Here is a 22,910-nt window from a genome sequence, read left to right on the forward strand (position 1 = left end):
CCTGGGATGAATCCCACTTGACCATGGTGTACAATTTTGTGTATGTGTTGTTGTATTCTGTTTGCTAGTATTTTAGTGAGGATTTTTGTATCTATATTCATCAAGGATATCTGCCTGTAGTATTCTTTTTGGTTATATCTTTACCTGGTTTTGGTATCAGGATGATGTTTGCTTCATAGAATGAGTTTGGGAGATTTGAGTCTGTTTCAATCTTTTGGAATAGTTTGTAAAGAATCGGTCAATTCCTCTTTGAATGTTTGGTAAAATTCTGCTGTGAATCCATCTGGTCCTGGGCTTTTCTTTGTTGGGAGCCTTCTGATAACAGCTTCAATCTCCTTTATTGTTATTGGTCTGTTTAGATTTTCTTGGTCTTCATGGCTCAGTTTTGGGAGCTTGTGTGTGTCCAGAAATTTATCCATTTCCTCCAGATTTTCAAATTTGTTGGTGTATAGTTGTTTATAGTAGTCTCGAATGATTCCTTGTATTTCAGATGAATCAGTTGTAATATCACGTTTTTCATTTCTAATTTTTGTTATTTGAATCTTCTCTCTTCTTTTTTTTGTTAGCCATGCTAATGATTTGTCAATTTTATTTATCTTTTCACACAATGAGCTTTTGAACTGAGATCTTCTTTTTTCAAAAACTTACTATCTTTCCACTGGAACTTGTTAAATTTAGAAAGTATTCACCTGGCACATAGCAGATGTATTAAAACTTCTGGGCTCATCTTTATCCTTCTTAATGTACACATTTTCCTCTAAATATCTAATCATGTAAAGAAATTATTTCATGTGCTTTTCTTTTTTTCTTTTTCTTTTTCTTTCTTTTACAGGACATATATGGGTCTCAGGAGCCACTTTCCTGGTGAAGCTGAAACACTGTATAATTCCCTTGAACCATCTTATCAGAAGAGTCTTCAAACTTACTTAAAGAGTTCTGGCAGTGTAGCATCTCTTCCACAATCAGACAGGTCCTCATCTAGCTCACAAGAAAGTCTCAAGTAAGGTTATATAAGTGATAATTACTGATCTGTTCCTCTCCCCAATTCTCCAAAGTTCATTAAGTTGGATGGCTGAATATGTGCTTGCTTTCACCTAAAGCCTTGAAAGAATGGTGACTTGAATGTACTTATTTTCTTTCCAGGGTTTGATTACATGCCAGCATAACTTCTTCTCTTTGGGTAAAGAGTACAGTGATTCATATCGAGGATCTAAAGAAGATATTTTATCTTACCCTAGTACAACATCTTTAAACATAAACAACTTTAACTTTTGTGACCCTTGAAATGGCCTGCCTCGGGCTGGCCCGGTGGCGCACTCGGTAGAGTGCGGTGCTTGGGAGCGCGGCGGCACTCCTGCCAAGGGTTCGGATCCCATGTAGAGACCAGTCCGCTCACTGGTTGAGTGCGGTGCGGGCGTGACACCGAGGGTTGCGATCCCGTTGACGGTCGTGGTACGGGCATGACACCGAGGGTTGCGATCCCGTTACCGGTCACGAAAAAAAAAGACAAAAAGGAAAAAAAAAAAGAAATGGCCTGCCTCAGTCTAAGAGGATAACAATTTTAGAGGACAGTTATAAAAATAATAAAAAAATAGTGTTGGATTTAATAGCAATATCAAATTTACCATTTGATAATATAACTTAAAGAATATTTTCCAATAGCCTAGTACTAACCCGTTTGGGGTTTTTGCTCCTCTCTTCCCTTCTCCTTTAAACTTATAGATACACTTTCTGGATCCCCACTGCATACTAAAATGTGTTTTTAATCATTAGGACGGCAGAGTACCATTGTAATTAAAGATAAATAACCAAAAAAGATTTTAAGGGAGATGTTGGGTTCTTTGAGATGATTAGAAATGCTTTGCTACCATCATTATGTAATCATACATGTCATCCTCAGCAATTGTTCTTAGCTTTGTTTTTGTTGTCCAACACAGTAACAATAGCACTTCGTGTAGGGAGTGTGATACCTGTGTGATAACTGCATGAATTATCTGCCAGTTGCCACAACCATTATGACTTAGGTGAGAGAGGCTTTGATTACACTGAGTTACATATGTGTTAGTAATAACACTACCTTTTTCTCCATCTGAGTAAATATCTCAGGATTCTAGTGGTTGATACTGCTGTTATTGAATCCTCTGTGATTGGCACTATGATGATGTGTGCTAAGAACGAGAGTGAACAAAAGCAGCTTGATCCCTGTCTGTGTAGGGCTTATAGTCTTCATTCATTCATTGCCAGTTATTTTATTTTTGCTTCATAGCTAATTGAAATACCATTGATATGTGATAACATATGTTTGAGAACAACTGTTCTAAAGTGATATGTAAAAGCGAAGTTAAAATTAGAAGTACTTCTCAATTTTTCGGAAAACTCAGTAGTATTTCATTAGTTGTTATCAGAGGAATGGTAAATTAATTCTTCTTACTAAAAGCATTTCCTTTTACATTGTAGTCGCCCTTTTTCTTCCAAATGGTCTACAGCAAATCCATCAACTGTGTCTGGAAGAGGTAATTGCCTTTTTAAGTAATAGTTATAGCCTATTCTGTCTCTTAGGCAGTAGCCCTTACACTGTTTTGATGTGATCCACAGTGAGAAAATCATTTTACATGATAACCCAGTGCCACACATATATACTGTACTTGTGTATACTTGCATATATAGTATAAACCAGAGTTCCATAAAGCGGTATTTACCCTTACTTGCAGTGTACTCTGTTTTCTATTCTGTTTCATTTCTTTAAAATGCTGGTCATGACACTCTCAGTTGACTTCAGATTCTATTAATGGTTCATGACTCACAGTTTATAAAACTCCTTCTTTTTAAAACTGAAAAAACTAAAGACCAGAAATTTGATGACTTAATTTGCATTACCTAATAGCGACATAACCGCCTTTAATTTCTGAGTATCCCTACTTTTGAATTAGTTTTCTTGCATTTTTCTGATAGTAAAAAAAATAATACTGCTGCCATCTATTTATCTTGTACAGTGCTTCATTTTTATAATTCAGTTATAAACATCATTTCTCTTTAGCTACAAAACAGTTCTATGAATTTTAGTCAAAACCTGGTTGTTTTCCCCATTTTATGGAAGAGGAAAATGAGGCAGAGTAATATTGAGAAAATTGCGCAAGAAGAATTACTTGTGCCAGGATTGAAACTGAGGCATTCTGACTTTAAAATACTTTACAGTATTGTCCATTTGGCCACTACCTTTTTATTAGCCATTTGTCATCATGGATTAGCTCATGGTGGTTTCAAGTTTATGTAATTTTCATGCTGTTTGCAGTGATCTAAATAATACAGGTTACCCTTGCTTTGTCTTCCATAGTATCATCAGGCAGTAGCAAATCCAGTTCCCTTCCAGGAAGCCTGCAACGCTCACGAAGTGACATTGATGTGAATGCTGCTGCTGGTGCCAAGGCACATCATGCTGCTGGACAGTCTGTGCGAAACGGGCGGTTAGGTGCAGGTGCCCTGAATCCAGGTTCCTATGCATCACTAGGTAAGACAACTAACTATGAGAAATTGTACAGTGTTCTCTCCCTGGTCTCCTTGAAAACAAGGTGATATATCTTAATAATTTCTATTTTATTCTTGCCAGGTAAGGATAGTCGATATGTTTTAATATGATTGTATAGAGGGGACACTGTTCTGAGGTATCTGAGCTGCCTTGTTTCCACTTTTCCCTTTGTGTCTTCCTCCTCATCATTTTAATCAAAGAAATAATTCTTGACTCCACAATTGCCTATAGAATATTTGTAACTCTGCACTTTTGCCACATCCAGCCACTGATTACTAAAGGAGTTTGGGAAGGGCATTGGCCTTGTATCTAGCTTCTCTGTTTTCTTCTTCTTTTGTTCCCTTACTGAGAATTTAAAGCCTTTTGGGGATCTGGGAGAACTGCAGAGCCCTTCTATGTATAACCAAACCTTAAACATATGTTCCAAAAGCTATTCAGAGTTTGGTTTTTTATGTTTTTATGTCTATCAGATTAAAAGTTTGGGATTGGTTATCTATTCTTTCCATTTTATGCTCCATTTTTCTTTCTCTTGGCTAGTATTTGTAGCACACTAAGCAAGCAGATCATTGGGACACAAGAAGTGCAGAGATTTTAAATATAAATGTAGTACATGATGAAGTTGGCACAGCTGTAATGTTGTTCGTGTTGGCACAGAACCATGAAGAAAGGATAGGTTATTCAGTAAATGTTGTTTAGACACATGGTTTACACTTTGGTATAAAATTAAGTTAGAACCATGTTACACCATATAAAAATGTACTCCAAATGGCTCAAACACTGAACAGAAACACAAAGTAATTTGACAAAAACATAGTAGGTAAGTATTTATCTAATCTGAGGTTGGGAAAGGAATATCTAAACATAAAAACAAAGAAACGGTTATGGAATAGTCTCTCAAATTTAAATCTAAAGTGTAAAAATATGAAATCGGGTGGCTAAAAACAAAGGGAAAAAGTTTTTGACACATCCTACAAAAAAGTTAAAATGTCAAGAAGTTTTTCAAGTCTATGAGAAACAGATAAGCTTATTTTTATGGAAAAAAATTCTACATATATCAAGGAAAGCGTATATCAAAATTGCCAAGGGCCGGCCCGGTGGTGCACTGGATAGTGCGCTGCTTGGGAAGCGCGGCGGCGCTCCCGCCCGAGGATTCGGATCCTACATGTGGACCGGTGCCCGTTCACTGGCTGAGCGAGGCGCGGGAGCAGCGCCGAGGGTTGCGATCCCGTTGCCGGTCCCCGGTCCGGTATGGGGGCAACACTGAGGGTTGCGATCCGTTGCCGGACACGGAAAAAGACAAAAAGAAAAAAAAAAAAAAAAAATTGCCAATAAACACCAGAAGAAATGTTGAACGTTAGCTGGAATCAAACAAATGCAATTGAAAGACTTATAAATATAATAATAAAGTTATGGTTAGTGCCCACTATTGATGAGAGTGTGGTAAAAGGGCCTTATCAAGCAGTGCTAATGTGAACTGATAATGAGACTCTTTTTCTGAGTGGCAATTTAGTAATACCCATGAAGCATTTTTAAATGTTCAGAATTTTTGATGCAGTAATCCAATGTTTAGATAATTGTGTCAAGGAGTAAAAAAAAATTCACTGTGGTTTTAATAATAGATATTGTTAGAGTCAGAATTAATATGAAACAAAGAGGAAATAAGTTATGGTATATACTTATTTTCAACAAAAACCAAGTGATATGGACTACCAAATAGTGTGTGGTAACTTCATTATTTTGTGTGAAATTACACATAGATGAAGGACTGGAGGGATATGTCCAAAGATGTTAACAGTGGATTGATTAGTGATTTTAATTTTCAGATAACTTTCTGTTTAAAAAATTGCTAGGAATGCATGGTTATTTCAATATATGAAAACCAATCAATGTAATGCATGTTATGAAACAGGTCAACATATGAAATCATTATGAAGTAAGACAAACAGCCAATTATTGTATGACTCCAGTTATAGGAAATGTATGGAATGGACAAATCCACTGAATCAGAAAGTAAATTAATTGTTGCTAGGGGCTAGAAGTTGGGGGAACAGGGAGTGACTGCTAATGGAATTAGCAGAATTTGGGGAGGGGAGTGGATGAAAAAGTTCTGGAATTAGATAGTGAGGAGGATTGCACCTTCTGAATATATTTAAAACGCTGAGTTGTATGCTATAAAAAGGTGAATTTATGTTATGTGTGAATTATATCTCAATTTTTTTAGGTGGGAAGAAAACTGGAAAAAAAAAAAAAAGACCTATTTATCCTGAGTCTTAAAAATAAATACATTATGTTGAATATCTATTATTTTTATTACCTGAAGAAAAATATTGTATTTTAAATGCTTTAATGTGAACTAGAGTGACAACTTGCAACAATGTAACAATAATTTTTTCATAAGAAAGCCATGAGATTGACTTCATTTATTTCTTTGGTTCTTTAAGGTTTGAAGTGCATGTTTGTTTCATTATAGAAGGAAAAGGTGTTCCCCTTTCCTCTTTTCTTCATCTAGGCCAGGTTCACACTCAGGGATAATCTGCTACCTGTCGTGGCTCTTTCCAGAGATCAGATAAAAGATATTCTTGTTCTCTCCCTCTCTCCCTCTACCCCCCTCCACCCTCGTCTCTCATGCACTTTTCTTATACGCGTGCAACTAGTGTACTCTGTTTCCTTCTACTTTGAGCTTTGCTTATCATGGCTGACCATGTATGGATCAGTAGGAGTATTCTGTTCATTTACAGCAAACACATATTGAGAACATAGTTTTTCCCAGGCACCCTGCTAGGTACCCAGGGATCCAGAGGTGTATGCTTCTGTACTTGAAATCTCTGAGTCTATCAGTAGGTTGCTGAGGGATGAGCAGCTGAAGGTTTGTTGAGTTTTATGCATTTTGAGTTTGAAGTCCCTGTGAAACCTAAACTGGAAGTGTTCAGGGGACAGTTGGGATATAGTGATATGAACTCAGGAGAGTGATCTGTGCTAGAAATTAGATTTGGAAATCATTATAAAAGTTTTATTACTGTAATTAATTTAAAACTCAATACATTCCTTAAAGCAGCTGTCACTGGTTTTCTGTTTTTGTTTTTGTTTTTCCTAAAGTACTGAATCCTTTGGAAGCAGGGATATCGTGAGTGTTTTGAAGTTTGCCCTTTAACTTCAGCTAGAAGAGGAAGCTTGGTGTGATAGGAGACAGTCAGGAATTTATGTTAAGGAAACCTTGATATATGTCTTTGTATTAGTCTGTTTCTGTTGCCTATAACAAAATATCTGAACTGGGTAATTCATAATGAAGCAATATTTACTGCTTACACTTTTGGAGGCAGGAAGTCCAAAGTCCAGGGAACACATGTGGTGAAAGCGTTGATGGTGGTGACAATGATGCAGGGATCTCACATGGCAGAATGGCAGAGCAGAGAGCACTAACTCCTCATCCTTTCTCCTTTTAAAGTCCTCAGAACCATGCCCACAACCACCATTAAACCATCAAGGGGATTAATCTATTTACTTGGGCATGGTCCTCACAATCTAATCACCTCTTCAAGGCTCCACCTTTCAGTTACCATAATAGGATTTCCCACCCTCTTAACACTGTCACAGTGGGGGTTAAGTTTTTAATACATGGACTTTGGGGGACACAATTCAATCCAAGGCAGTATGCCTATTTAAGAATATTTATTCTAACAACTGAGCTTATGGAATTGCTTAAATAGAAAAGAAAGTAAATGGTTTTATTAGTGGTTTATTTAGAGAGGTCATATGGTCAAAAGTCAGATTTCAGCTGGTTGAGGAAGAAGTTGGAAGGAGAATCTGTATAAATTAGTCCTATACTTGATGGTCAAGAAAATGGATGAAAGAGCACTGTAAGAATGATCTGTAGTTCAAGTCTCAGGAATTTACTGTTTTTTAAGATTGGAGGAGTTAAATATGTTTGTGTACAAAGGTGGTAAGTCAGTAGAGAAGGAAAATTTAGAAGTGCAGAGATGAGAGAAGGTAAATCACAGCCAGGTTCCTATGGCACGCAAGAGGAGTGGTATGTATAGAGCATAGCTGGGGAGTTAGCTTTGGATGTGAAGAGTCACCAGTTTCACTGAGGTAGAAGGGAAGGAAATAAAAGAGAAATAAAGGAAATAAAGGAGGTAATAGATTCAGATATGATATTTGGGGGGAGTGGACATTAAGAAGAGTGATCAGGGAGGTGGTTGTGACTTTGCCTGAGTATTCAGTCAAGATCAGGTGCTAAGAGATGCCTTGAGGTTTAGAATAGCCATTGAGGGAGCACAAGAGATTGGGCACTTTTTGGGATTCCCATAATGCCTAACACATTTGGGGACTTGCTAAAAGGACTCACAGGACTCAGAGGCAGCTATACTCATGGCTGAGGTTTATTAGAGCAAAAGGATACACAGCCTGATCAGCAAGGGAAAAAGACTTATCAGGTAGTCTGGAGGAGTCTAGGCAGACTTTCAAAGTTCTCCCTCCCAGAGGTGCAGTTGTGAGGCTGCTCCTTCCTTGCAGCTACATGTGCACAGCGTTTCTGTCCAGGGAAGCTTGCTTAAGATTCAGAGTACAGGTTTGGGGAGGGGAGTGAGGGTAGTCACATAAGCACTCTGCTTGCACAGCCAGCCACAATTACCAGAATTCCAGACTCCCCAAAAGAAAGCAGTTGTTCGCCATAAATCATATTGTTAGCAAAAACAGTTAAGGCAAACTGATGTAGCAGAGTTCATTGCCCCCACCCCTCATATACATACTTATAACCTGATCATTAACACAGGGAGCATCCAAAACTAAGTTACCAGAGGCCAGGCCCCCAAGCAGGCCCTTCTTAAGAGCAACATAAATCCTGCTATGCTAACTCATTTCTGCATAGGCACTAAATGCCAAGTCAGATAATTATTTCAGTTTCTAGTAATGTCAGTATGCATGACTTCGAAGGTTCTGTAATTTACTGGGGCACCTCAAGTAGTGGAGTAGAGAAAGTAAGTTGCTAGATTTATCCAGATGTGAGGATTTATAAGGGCTGAAAGTTCTGAGAAAGGATGGGGGTCAGAAAGCAACAAGGCAGTAAACAGAGGATAATGATGAGAGGGCTAAGGAGTGGAATTTTGGGATTTAAGAAGCAAGGCAAAGTGACTATCTGGTAGAAACTAGCAGACCATGAGGAAATTTGCCTCATGATGGCAGGGGTTCAAGGTTGGAACATGGGCTTCACTGGCTTTTCTCTTTCTAGGCTAGTGAAAATCAGACTCATTTGTAATTTTTTTTTTTTTTTAATTCTCTACTTAGTACACTAGGTATAGTCTTTATTTCACATGGGAACCTGATCTCATTTAATCTCCTAGTATGTTTTAGTTGATATATATGTCTGCTATGAATTCTGGGGTTTTTTTTTAATTTTTTCTAGGAATTATAAAATCATTTTTTCTAATGTACTAAGTCTTCCTCTGTTCTTTGCTTGCTCTTTCATCAAAGAGGATACTTCTGACAAGATGGATGGTAAGAACTTCCTTTTCTAATTCTTCTAAAGATTTTTATGGCTCTTGGATTCTGTATAATGTCCTTGTTCATTCTTCTCTTAATTTCTGAAAATATGCTATTTATTTAGCAATAATATTAATGTGAAAATAGCTACATAATTCTGTGATTGAATTTTGGGTTAGGCATATTCATATTTGGGTTTCCTAATCTACTCAAATACTAGGTTACTGTTTGTTGTAACTTAAGGAGATTATCTTAAACATTTTTACCTGAGCTCTTAGAAGTATGCCTCTGAATATTCTGTTTCTTAAGTCTTCCTCTAAAATATTGGATTCAGTCATTAAATTCAACTCTTTATCTTTTTTTGCTAACTGATACAGAGAGACAAATGACATATCTCAAAGGTTCATCCGATTGTTTATGAAAATGAAATGCAAGTTACAGATGCTGTCTTTTTTTTTTTTTTTTTTTTTTCCTTTTTGTATTTTTTCATGACCGGCAACGGGATCACAACCCTCGGTGTTGCTCCTGCACCTCGCTCAACCAGTGAGCGGCCGGTCGGTATTTGGGATCCGACCCCTCGGCGGGAGCGCTGCCACGCTTCCCAAGCAGCGCACTGTAGCAGTGCGCCACCGGGCCGGCCCAGATGCTGTCTTTTTAAGAATGAATTTTAAACTAACATTTAATCAAAACTGAACTTACTTTAAGCTTTGCCTTTTTAATTTTAATATGCAAATGATTACAGTTTATCTGCAGTTGCTTGGTTCAGTAACAAACCTGTATATTTTTTTGTCTGATAGTAGACAGCATATTATCTGCACCTTCCCTTGTAGGAGCTTGAGCTTTTTTAAAAAAACTTTTAATAAAATACTGAATCTGTAAGTTGCATTGTAAGATTTAGGAAAAATAGAGACACTGTATGTTTTTCTGTCAGTTATTACATAAATTCTAAAAATTCACTTAATGTGTCTTCTATTTTAGTGATATGGAACATTTATTTAATCTTGGGTTGGGTACCTTAGTGCTAGTTATATGTGTTAGTCTCTGCTTTCCTGTGTGATTAAAGTATTTCATAAGTAAAAATTTATTGAATGAAATGACAGCACCTCAAGAGATAGTTTCTATGTATCATACCTTTTGGTGTCCCTTCTGGTACTGATATTCTGAATCCTTTAAAAACAAATTTTTATCATTTTCCAGATCAAAATATTTTCTTGTTCAGGTCAGAAATAACTTATTTGAGTAGTCACTTCTGCTATATGATGTGTTACTCTCACTGGTATTTAATCCTGTGTTTAAAAAAAATAATATTCTGAATCCTTTAAAAACAAATTTTTATCATTTTCCAGATCAAAATATTTTCTTGTTCGGGTCAGAAATAACTTATTTGAGTAGTCACTTCTGCTATATGATGTGTTACTCTCACTGGTATTTAATCCTGTGTTTAAAAAAAATTCAGAGACATATATTATTGTCCTTTAGTAGTAGTGAGTTATGATGTTTGTACTTCATCATTTTTGATAGATTTCATTGGCATCTTGGAGAGTGCATGTAAATGTTGAGTAAATAGCTGATGAAGTGGATTGATAGGTCTTTGTCTTTGTAGATGCTTTAATGAAAATACTGGGCAAATGAGACCTAGGTCATGGATTTGATTCCCATGTGTATGTTAGCTTTTTTTAGTTCTTTTATGGGCTACCTTTTGAAAATGCACAGAAAGTATTTCTACCCTAGAAAGGTCCATAAAAATCTTCATTTGCAGAGCTGGCCTGTTAGCTTAGTTAGTTAGAGTACAGTATTATAACACCAAGGACAAGGGTTTAGATCCCCCTACCAGCCGCCCCCCCCTCAAGAAAATCTTCATTTGCAAAGAAGAGTTAACTACAGAGTTGCATCTTTCTTGAGTGATTAATCTCTCTAGTTTTTTTCACCATTTAAGAATGAAACATTTATATTACAGATAAAAAGCTTTACTATAGAATTTTGACATTTTCAGTTGTCTAGTTTCAAGTTTTTGTGTGTGCTGTGAATCATTAGGTTACTTCAAAAAATTTTTTCAAAATGAACCTTTTCAAAGTTAATTTAAGGCTGTCAGACTAAAAGTTATTATTTGTTTTCACTCTTTCATTTTACTCTTGGGTGGGGATTGCAAGGTAGGTCGTAACATCAGCACTGGCAGAATTTGTTGAAATATTGTTTTATTTCTCTTATTTAGGAACAGCGTCTGAAGATGGTAAGAATTATACATTTTGCTAGTAACACAAATACTTCTCCATTACTATTTTCATTGGTAGGAATTAAATATTAAAAGTAAAATGGACCAGTTTCTTTGCAAGTCTTCATAATTTGCCAGCTGTTGTGGTTTCTACATTTTATGTTTGGTTGTGTTACTTACGAAGGGTCTTCAGAAAGTACATGGAAAGATTCTGATTATCTTTTACATTTTTCCACAGATTTTTTGAAGTCCCTTCATATATGCGTGGGTTTTTTTTTTTTTTTTTTAATTCTTCATCCTGCAGTTTTGCTTTGTATCTTGGATGATCTCATGCTGGAAAACATAATTGCTTAACATGTTTAATAATATTTACTATAAATTTAATACATCATTTTATTTTTTTCCAGTAGTAACATTAATACTTTTATTTTTGTGTTTTTGTTTTTTAATTTATGCCAATTCATTTACACTTTGGGGGAGCATGCACCAGTGTTTTATTGTTGGAGTTTAAATATTTGGAGTTTAAGTGCATTTATTTAGTCTGCTTTTAAGTGTTTCTCTTATTTTGAATCAGTGACTGGAGAACTGGTCACTGACGCAAATTGAATTTGAGATTACAAAAAAGTTGCGTGTATTTTATTGAGCCAGGTCACCTTAAAAATAAGTATTTATTGCTTTTGAATCTGTAGAAAGGAATTCAATTTTTATATTTATCCTGCCTGAAGATTATCTTATTAAAACCTCTGATTTGAAATACGGTTTTTGTTTCTCTAAGTTTTACATTGATGACAATTTTTTTGTGATACAAAATGAAACAGATTTAACTTTTTGGTGTCATATTTAAAATAGTTTTATATTTTAAGTTTTTAATTGGAGCACTCTGTAAAAATATAATTTCTGGCACAGTGACATTGTAATTTAAAGTACTTTAAATTACAAATTATTATCAAAATACTTGACATATCCTAATTGCTTTATTATATAGAACATGGGTAAATTCTCCATGTCAAAAATAATAATTTGGTCTTTTTGTTTTACTTCTTAGTCAAGAGAACATTGTGTCCTACTCAAAATAGACTCTGTAAAAGGTTGAGAGGCCTAAACTATGGGTTCATTCAAAAGTTGATAGGATGCTGGAACTCTACCAAGTCTACTACTGGTTTTGCTTCTCTTTTATTCCTAGTTCTTATCATTCTCTTATCTTCTCTAATTCATTTATTAATTTAGTAATTTCTCCATACTCTTCAGTATATTATTCTCCTAATTAACATGGTCATATTGGGCTAACTAGTATTTTGTATATGCCCTACAAATTGTACCTTTTAACAAAAATTATTCTGAGCCCTTCTTTATGAATATGTTTAGTTTTGGTTCTGATTTAATAGTGGTTAAGGCTATTGCTTGACTCTACCAAAGTATCTGCTAGTAATATTGTTCTATCATCACTTGTTTTTACCAAAGGCAGCTTACTTTAAGCACTTTGATAAACATGCCTTCTTTGGTTCAAGAGCTCTAGAAATAGGATGAGGATGTTTGTGGGCTAGTTTCGTCGAGGAGGGGGAAGCAGTGGTAGAGGAGATAGGAGTGCAACCAGGAGGTAGAGAAAGAAATATATTGAGAAAAGTTCCACCACTTATGTGACATGTATTTCCTCAAATCATTTTATAAATGAAGTTGATTTACTGGGGGAAGAGAGCAGTGAACGTGTCTGTATACATCTGTAGTAATTTAATATAAATAAATAAAATATTTTGCCCAATAATATCTCTTCCTGCAATTCTTGTAGAAGTACATTTTCAGTCAAAAGGATTGTTTGGCTTGTTGCTTCTAAATTTGGGGGTTTATATGTAAAACTGTAGGGTGGATTTGAGAATAATCTAAATTTTATGGAAAGAAATTTTTGAACTGGAACTACCAATTAAGAAACAAATAGTATGCCTATAGTAATTATCGTAATTATAACTACTGGAATAATAATAGCAAATTAGGAATAGAAATCTTTTAGTTTCACTTTATTCTTACCCTTAAAGAAAAGTTAGCTTACATTACATCATGAAAAAAAAGTATGTGTTTTAAAAATTTTAAGAGAAATATCACCTGCAAGTGATGTTTACATTATTACAGAATTTAACAATACTTGCAAATAGTTTTTTCCCCTCATTACTAAATATTATTGTAGAAAAATGTCTTTAATTATGTAAATATTTTATTCCTCAGGCCGGGTAAGAGCAAAGCTTTCAGCACCACTTGCTGGCATGGGAAATGCCAAGACAGATTCTAGAGGAAGAAGTCGAACAAAAATGGTGTCTCAGTCACAGCGTATGTATTGCTTATCAGTCCTTTTATATTTGTCATTATGTTAAGATAAGTATATTGCTTGTATATTGCCTTTAGGAGATTGACCAGTGGATAAAGACAAAGCTAATTCAAAAAGACAAGCCACATACTGAGTTCTTGTTCTGTACTTTAGGTTCATCATCACCTGACAAAAACGAAGGTATTTTTTCAATGTTTTGGGTCAGTTGTTATGCATGTTTTGGAATTTTTTGAGTGGGTGTTGTCTTGTCTTTGGTGTGTTATTAGGGTTTCATCATTGATATCTGCCACTTAGAAAGAAAAACTTCATCTGCTGTACAAATTTTTGCATGGAGATATTTTAAATAGCAAAAATCTTTAGTATTAAGATTTTCACATTCTACTTAGAAACTTGCAAATATGCAAAATTCTGCTTTTGAGAGCCAAAATAATTGCCGTATATTCAAGGAAAGATATGTGGTATCTTCTTACTCTCCCCAAAAATCTATTAGATACCTTATTTTTTGTTAGCATTTTTGGCAGGGATACATTGATTTATAGTGAGGAAACATAAATTGAAATGACCAGTTCTCTTGTATTCATTGTTAAATTTAAGATTTATATTTTTGCTGTTTCATTGGAAGCTAAGTTCCTCATAAGCACGATTATTAAAAACTGCAATTTTGAGGACTTAGGTAAAATGAATGATCTTTTTCTACATGTTCCAGAATAGTAACACATACATTTATGGCATTATTACTTTAAAACAATTTGTTCCCATTTTTTCTGTACAAAGAGATTTTCGTTAACAATTATCTCTAAAACCAGGACATTTTTCTAGGGAAATAATTTTGGGGGTTATTCTATATGCTTGGCTGTTTTGGAAAGAAATGGATTTAGCTGTCTTCCATTGTTCTTTAGGTTATTTATTAAGATATGGATGTCCCATTTTTCTGTTTTTTAACCTGAATTCTGAATCTTGGAATCAGGGAAAAGAGTTGGGTTTGGAGGGGGAAGATGGTGATTACATAAGTCCTGCCTAACAGATTCTTCTCTTCTCTTTCCAAAGTCAGAAAATTCAGGCAGAGTAATGATGAGAGCACTCAGTAACAATCGTAAAAATGAGCAGAAATACTCAGTAAAATTGCTTTGCAAATTGAGGATTATTTACAAATAGGAAAAATGGCCTGTGTCCTCTAAGCAAGAGCTTTTCTCTCAGCCAAATCAGGAGTAGATCACATCACATTTCTCCTTGATCTTGTATATCTTTAGAGTAATTCTTAAAGTAACTTAATCTTTAGCAGTGTGGCATAGTAGTTGGGAGCCTTGTTCCTCCATACGTGCTGCCCAAACCAGCATCAGCATCACCTGGAAGCTAGTTAGAAATGCAAAATTTTATGTGCCATCTCAGATCTTCTGTGATGTGTGTCACAATGAAGTTTCTGAAGTACTAATTTAGATCACGGACTGTGGAGCCATTCTGCCCAGGTTTGAATTCTGGCTCTTCTAAGTCACTGTATTTCTGTATACTCATCTGTAAAAGGAGGAGATAATAGCATATACATCATAGAGGATTCTTGTGAGGATAAAATGATGTTATATATTTAACACACCTAAAACAGTGCCTGGCCCAGATTAAGAACTGTATATGTTAGCTGATAAAATTGTCCTCATTATTATTCTTAATCAAATGCCAACTGAATTTTATACTGCTATTGTGTACTTCTGTACCTTGTTATTGCCTTCAGGAAACAGCAAAATAAATAATGATGAAGTTAGGAAATTTAAAGCATAAAGAAAAATAAAGATAACAATCAAAAACTATCTATGTCCAAGATCTAAGGATAAAACTTAATTTTGAGGTATTAGTTTTTTCTAAAATAATACTAAGGCTCATCTCACATCAAAGATTAAAAAAAAAAATTTTGTTTAAATATACTTCTTAACAGACTTCCTTTTTAGGTATATTGTAACATCACTTCACTAGAAAAAGGAATAATTTTTTTGCATTTGGTTTTTCACTTCAAAACCCAATCCACAATACTCCAAATCCTCTCCTAAATTCTGAGAACGCAATGATTGGCTTTTTAAACCTAATAGGACTTTATGATCAGAAGATTTTCCCACTATGAAATCACTTAGGTTTTGAATCATACTGGAGGAGTTTTTGTTTGTTTGCTTGCCTGTATATTTGAATTCCTATAGGTTCCATTCCAAATTCTTTTGTATAAAAGATACTATGTAATTTGTATGCAAGTTTCTTTATAACATATTTGCACAGAAATATTACTGTGATCTCCATCTTCACTTTGTTGTAAAGTAATTCATTAGGGTTTGCATGGTCTTTCCATATTTTTGTATCACCATTTAGAAAAAAAAAAATCTCTTGGATCAAAGCAGGTGTCTTCTGATGGTTATCCAAAATAAATAAAAGCAGGTCCAATGGATAGACTTCTAGATTTATGTTTATGAAAGAATTCTGTCTCTTTTTTGTTGGTAGTGATTGGTTGTGTACAAATAATTTTACAGTCTGTCAGAAACCTTGTCTCCCCTCACGCCACTTTTTGTTTTCTTTCCTATGTGTCTCAAGAAAGATGAAATTTGTAGCTTTTCATGTAATTTTTCTTCAGCTATAAGATGTGCTCATTCCTTATGTGTAGTTTTAAATTAAATGTTTAAATAATAAAAACTTAAACATTTAATTATTTAGATTTTGGACTATCAGTAGTAGGAAAGCTGAAGAATTTACCTATTGCAACTTCATTTCATCTGCTTTGTACATGAGTGTCTAATTTTAGTTTATCAGCTGTAAAAACTACTAAATGTACTGCTTTTGTTACAGATGTCTGTGCTTTGGGGATTTTTTGGAGTTTGCTTTTTTTGCTTTAGGGTTTTTTTGTTTTCTAAGAACTGACTAAACCTTTCTTATTTCCATCTGCCATCCATTTTAAAACTGCTCCATCCCTCTTTATGGATTATAACCCTTACCCTAATTCTGCCTTTACACTTGTTCAGGATCACAATCTGCTAATACCATTGGTGGTAAGAATCTATAGACTTTATTTGTACATCTATTGTTTGATCACCAATTTTCATTACCAAGAATGGGTTCTATTCAGCAGAAATTCTTAACATATAATAGTCTACGATTCTGTAGTCATATTGTGGCAAAAACTGCCAATTATGATTTTTCTTTGGCCTGTCTTTATTTTATTACCAAGATCCTGAATTTTTAAAATTATCCAAGTTGATCCTGCAGATAAAAATATTCAGAAGAAAAGAAGCCTTAGTAGCACTTTAAAATGCCATTAAAAGTATAAAGTAGTAGTTTGAAAACCTTAGGTAGTACAAGAGAAAATAAATATATAATTTCAGGTTTTTCAAATTAGGATATTTTCTGGTAGCATGCTATTTTCTGGGCACATCGTGCCCTTTTTCATCAACTTTGGTTTTCCTAAAAGAAAGAAATGGATTGATGGCTCTTTGCTGGGGAAGGAGCCTTGCTATTTTCTTCTAAGTATAAATAATTCCAAAATGAGTCATCAGCACTGGAATTTTCACACTCTTGGTGGGGATCAGGGATATTAGAGAAGAGAGGGTAATGATCAAAGCAAAATGAACACTGCCAATTTCATTTCCTTGGAAAGGGCATGAAAGAATTTAAATAGAGAGTGAGCTTACATAATAATTCTAGAGTAGAAAGAGCAGTTACTCTGCTTTTTTTGGGGGGGGGGGTTCCCTGTTGTTATCAGTACCATGTTCTAACCAACTGAGCTAACTGGCCAGCCCTACTCTGCTTCTAAACTGCATGTTTCCTATCTGCTGAATAGACCTGCATTTTGAGGAATTCTCCAGTCTCTCCTACCAACACCTCCACCCCAAATTTATATTGGTTTTAATAGAATACCATATTGTGTGTGCTCAGTTCATTATTTGTACTTTTTATATTGTTGCGAGTTTTCCCATAAAATGCTCCATTAGCCTATCTTGCATTGTGAGTTTGTGGCATGTGGGTGTTTGAATGTTTTGGTGTGTATGTTTAGTTTAGACAGTGCATGGAGAAAATAGGTACCTTATGAGTATTCTTATTGTTGTAACTGAAAGAAACCAGACTTCAAGATTCTTCACTTGAAACATCATGGAACATTCAAATGAGTTGTCATTTTAAAGTAGGCTTGAATAATTTCCCTTCAATAATTTAGAGTTCCTTCTACTTAAATAGTAAATTATTAATTTCATTGGAAATACTGCTTTATTTTACAGTATTGCTATCACCAGTGGAAGGCTTCAATTTGTGTGCTGGTAAAATTTAGGAATTAAGCAGGAGTATAAATTGTACTCAGCAAGACCATGCCAAGAAAACTGTAGCAAGGGAAACAGATCAGCAGTCCATGGACCGCATCTAGCCTGCCTCCATTCATGTATTGTTTGACGTATACAACTTGATAAAATTCAGGAAATTGCAAAGCTTTCATTTTTGAAAGATTCCAAGACCTGGCCAATATTACCTCAAGACAGAGCTGTCTAGAGCTAAAGTCACCTTCCCCTTAGGAAAGAGCAGGCAATCCCTTCTTGATCACAGTCCTCTTACCATTCTCTCTTTGATATTCTATTCTTGTCTCCATTGGCATTGGAGTCTTCAATCTTTGCTCTGTGGAAATGAAGCATAGTTGGGTAAGATTGTACAGCATGAGCAGTGACTCTCCTGTGAGTAGGAGAAGTGGTGCCTAATGAAGGGAAAAAGTTGCTTCATGAAGATTTATTTAAGTGTACATTTAATTTTTCTATAATGCTACCATTCAGAATCCAGAGTTTGATTATATATTGGACTTATCTAGTCCATTTTGCTATCCCACATAGGCATGAAATGCTTTGACAGGGAGCTCATCTCCTTAAAAGTTAACCCATGTATTTCTGGTTTCAAACCATGTTTTTTAACTTTCTTTTAACCTGTGCCCCAGACTCTGCAAAGATTTTATCTAGCTTCCCCTTTTTATCTCCCTGACCACATCTCTGCCTTCCAAGACTGAAAATCACTAGTTTGGAAAGGGTCTGACTTCTTTGACATTTGCCCATTACTCCTGTTCTACCCTCAGTACCTCTATATCACAGAATGTGGCCACCTGAGAACCCATTGCTATTTGAAAACAAATAGCAAAAAGCTATTTCTTTTTTAGCTGACCCAATTTTGTCAATATTTAAAGTTTAATTTTGTAAAAATTTTAAATATACATGGTAACAAGAGAAATAACTTTGCCATATCTATTCAGAGGCATCTCAGCAGGCAAACAGTTTTAAGATGAAGCAAATTATCATTATTATTTACTTAACAAAAATAATAGCAGTAATAGAATTATTGAGTTTTTTTCATTTTCAATATATAGCTTTTCACATTAGAGCATTTAGCCATATGAAATGTATTATCTATGCTATCTACTCTAAATGAATTGTTGTGCAGTATATGCATGTATTGAAACAACATACCGTACCCCACAAAAATAAATAAAATTGAAGATAAATGACTTCTTTGGAAATCTTTTATACTGTTTATGTTCTAAAAATCATAATAGTGTTGTCCTTATTAAACATAGTATCCCAAAATTGAAAATATATTTTCAATGTTTTACCATTGAATGCTTGTATATCTATATTCCCCCCACCCCAGGTTACAATTATATATGTAAATCTTCCTCAGTCCATTTCCTTTGAACTTAGAACCTGCCATACTATTACAGTTTTCTCAGGTGTATTTCTTGAATTTTTTATCCTTTCAACAATTTCACTTGGAGTTCATGTCTTAATATTTGTTTGTGTGTTTGGTTGTTCAGCTGGCAGCCGGTCTGGGTCTCCAGGAAGAGTTCTGACTACGACAGCCCTCTCCACTGTGAGCTCTGGTGTTCAAAGGGTGCTGGTCAATTCAGCCTCAGCACAGAAGAGAAGCAAAATACCACGGAGCCAGGGCTGTAGCAGAGAGGCTAGTCCATCTAGGCTTTCAGTGGGTAAGATTTTCTTTGTAAGATTTGCAACCTTTCTTTTGTGTTTGAGGCTTTGGTAGCATTAAAGACTTTGGAATATGATTAGGGACTTAGAAATTAGAAGTAAACAATTTATAAATTCAAAGAGAATTGGAATATAGGTAATGAGTTGAATTAGATATCTTATCTTGAAAGTATAATTCATAGGAGCTATGGAAAATATAGCTAATATTTTAAAGCACAAGATTATTACAGAATTTACAACATACTTGTCATGTATGTGTGAGTGTACGTATAAATGTATATGTATATATGTTAGCTGCTTGTATTTAACATTTGTATTGTAGGTTAGCCCTGTTCAAAGACTCATAAACTTCTACTTTCTCTATGTATTGAACAGGATATTTTCAATTTCAGGAAACAAAAATTTCAATTTAAGCCAGCTTAAACAATAAGAGATTTATTGGCTCTTTTAACTGAAAAGTTTGGAGGTTGTACAGTCTTCAGAGTTTATTGATATGGGGTTGATTGATTAACACTGCCGTCATGGACCCAAAATCTGTCTGTCGGTGTATTTTCCCTCCCATCCTCCCTTCCTTTCTGCTTTATGACTTTATCCTTAGGATAGCTGCTGCTTGATCTATCATTCGTAGAGTAGAAATCCCCTAATTATTCCAACTTCTTTTAATCATTTGTTTTTCATTGTTTTAAATGTCTTTTGTAGATTTCTTATGTAACTTTAAAGAATAAGCTCATATTTTCGTTTCTTATTTCACCAACTTCAATCAGTATCTCAATTTCCACACCTTTCCCTTCTATTCTCTTAGAGTTTCATTTTTACATTATTAAAATTTACACATACATTCTCTTCTGCATCCACAAGCAAGTCTTATGTACTTGTTCCATGAGTTGGCTTTAAAAGTTGAAAAGCTATAAATAACATTTACTGTGTTATGAGTAAATAAATGTTGTTTTCTGCCAAGACATATAGTATGCTATGACCACATTTCTTTCCAAAGGTCAACTGAGTGTTGAGTGTTAGAGACCACTTGAAGGAAAATGTTCCTATTATAAAGAAACAAATTATCTTTTGTTACAGCCCTATCAGTTACTTAAAATTATGCCACATTTGTTTGTTTTGTATTTGGAAAGTGACTTTCTTATATAATTTTTTCCAGAATTTTCTAATTATATTTCCTTTTTTAATAGTTGATAAAAGAATAATATGCCTGTCTCATATCTTCTAATATTGCTGTTCCTTCAGTAATACTGACTATTGTATGGAGTTCCTTATTTTCTGGAGACTTTCTTTTCAGTACTCTCTGGATTGGTTGCTTCTCTGGACCTCTTGCTCAGCTGTCATCTTGAGATTCACATTTAGTGCTTCCCTGGATTGAAGGCACTCTTTCCTGGATCCTCTGTCTTCTTTCTTGATTTACTCTATTGCTTTGCTCATTCACATTCTCAAATAAATTTCTTAGAAATTGTGTGTAGGAATCAAGCTTTTTGAAGTCTTACTTTTCTGAGAATGTCTTTATTCAGTAGATGACACAGACTTCTATTAGGCCTACAGACTTTGAATTAATGTCCTTAGTAGCACTTTTCACTTATCCTGTGCCCAGGAGCCTCTGAAGTTTTAATCTAGGTTGGTTCACTTTTTGTGTTCAAGAAATTGTTTTAAATTCTCTACTCCACTTTTAGTCAATCCTTGCCCCTAGATTTTCTGTTACTTGTTTTCTTTCTGCATTTGTATTTGTGTTTTTTATTTGTAAGGAGTGAGAAAAGGGAAGGGAGTTGAAAGCACTGGCTCATTTTTTTCTCTTTATCTTGAACAGAAAACTTAAAAATGGGCATTGTGCTTTAATATTTGATATGTATAGATTTCCCTCTATTAAAAATAAGATTTTGACCTAAGATACCAAAAATGACAGGAGTCTTTAAAGTTCAATCAACAAAAGGAAAAATTGAGTTTTAAAATCTTTTTATTTGCTGCCTTTTTATTTTAGTAAAATATTATTTTACCTTTCTAATGTTATACACACTAGAGGACTATAAGAAATTTAACTGTATTCCTGGTAACGCTTCATCAGGTAATTTCTTTTCAACTTTAGAAAAACTTAAGTTATTTATTAGTCTTTAAGAAAGAAAAATAAAACCAAAATTTTTAAAAATGCACACTCTGTCTTTTGTTTTCTCCCATGCTGTATGCTGTTGCTTCAAACCAGCCCGAAGCAGTCGTATTCCTCGACCAAGTGTGAGTCAAGGATGCAGCCGGGAAGCTAGTCGGGAGAGCAGCAGGGACACAAGTCCTGTTCGCTCTTTCCAGCCCCTTGGTGAGTATTTGGGTAGATGTGAGGTGCATTGCTTACTCCTTATATTATCACCATCTGATAACCTCAGCCTACCTGGGATTAAGCTTTCTTTATCAAGTATGTCTTTGCCCCTATCTATCTCTTTTCTGTCATGTTGAGGAAAGAGTCTGAAGGAAATTTTATGTTTGGGAAATTCTTTTCATTTGATTTACTTTTAAATGAACATGTGTAAATAAATTGTGTAAATAAATTATGTGAATAAATTGCCTTCGTGATTATACTAAATGTCCCACAGATTTACTTCAGAATATTGAATTCAAGATTTTTATTAACAAGTAAATCTACAAAATTTAAAGATAATATTTAAATATTTACTCAAGTTAAATATGGACTATTTAATTTGATAAAATAAATACTTTTGTCCTTTTGTGCTCCCCAGTATAAGTGAGTGAATGAGTGAATGCCTTTTGAATTAAGGAACTTTAAAAATAATTCCAAGACTGTAATGAATATTTTTGAATGCCTTAATAGTGGTAAATACTTTGAGAATAGATTAGAAATTTCTGTAGTGGTCAAAAGTTACCAGAAATTAAATTTGGTCGATGATGGTGGTAATCATTTTGGCTGAGACTAAAGTGTGACCATGAAGTAACAAAAATATTAACATTTTAACTTAGATCATTTAACTTAGATTACTAGAAAGAGTGCTATAAAATAATATATGAATTACTTATTATCAATCGGAGGTATTAACATTTTTATAATATTTTGTACTTTAACCGTTGTTTCCTATATATTGGCTCATTTTATGTCACTGCTGTAAAACCTGTTGGTACCTGATGTATTGTAACCTTGATTAGAATACGATATTTATCTCAATTATGAAAATATTAAATGATATTTTAAAACCTTTAATAGTTTTGGAATAACCAGAGTGGCATCATTTTTTACATTGAAGTTCTTTAGTTTTAGAATCTTTTACATTTAGGATTCTGCCTGATCCTTCAGCATTTTCACTAGTACTTTGTCTATATTCACAGACCTATAGCCATTTCAGATTTTTTTCTTTGACACATTGTAGTTTACTGTAATACTTAGAGAGCTGCTCTTCA

General features: G+C 34.5%; 1 protein-coding gene across 8 annotated transcripts in view; it reads left to right on the forward strand.

Moving 5' to 3' along the window:
* Window positions 1–22,910, forward strand: part of CLASP2 (cytoplasmic linker associated protein 2) — a 192,309-nt gene that overhangs the window by 87,540 nt on the left and 81,859 nt on the right. For 5 of the 8 annotated variants that reach the window (XM_008578557.1, XM_008578556.1, XM_008578560.1 and 2 more), the window contains 8 exons: window positions 833–1,000; window positions 2,458–2,513; window positions 3,335–3,508; window positions 8,996–9,019; window positions 11,217–11,234; window positions 13,434–13,535; window positions 19,340–19,510; window positions 21,712–21,819. In XM_008578557.1, coding sequence (XP_008576779.1) covers window positions 833–1,000; window positions 2,458–2,513; window positions 3,335–3,508; window positions 8,996–9,019; window positions 11,217–11,234; window positions 13,434–13,535; window positions 19,340–19,510; window positions 21,712–21,819 — 821 coding nt within the window. Of the gene's footprint in view, window positions 1–832; window positions 1,001–2,457; window positions 2,514–3,334; window positions 3,509–8,995; window positions 9,020–11,216; window positions 11,235–13,433; window positions 13,536–13,686; window positions 13,714–16,526; window positions 16,554–19,339; window positions 19,511–21,711; window positions 21,820–22,910 lie in introns of all 8 variants that reach the window. The other 3 variants (XM_008578559.1, XM_008578558.1, XM_008578561.1) reach the window with 1 other exon arrangement.

The sequence above is a fragment of the Galeopterus variegatus genome, unplaced genomic scaffold (genome assembly GCF_000696425.1).
Source record: "Galeopterus variegatus unplaced genomic scaffold, G_variegatus-3.0.2 Scaffold1718, whole genome shotgun sequence".
Taxonomy (NCBI): domain Eukaryota; kingdom Metazoa; phylum Chordata; class Mammalia; order Dermoptera; family Cynocephalidae; genus Galeopterus; species Galeopterus variegatus.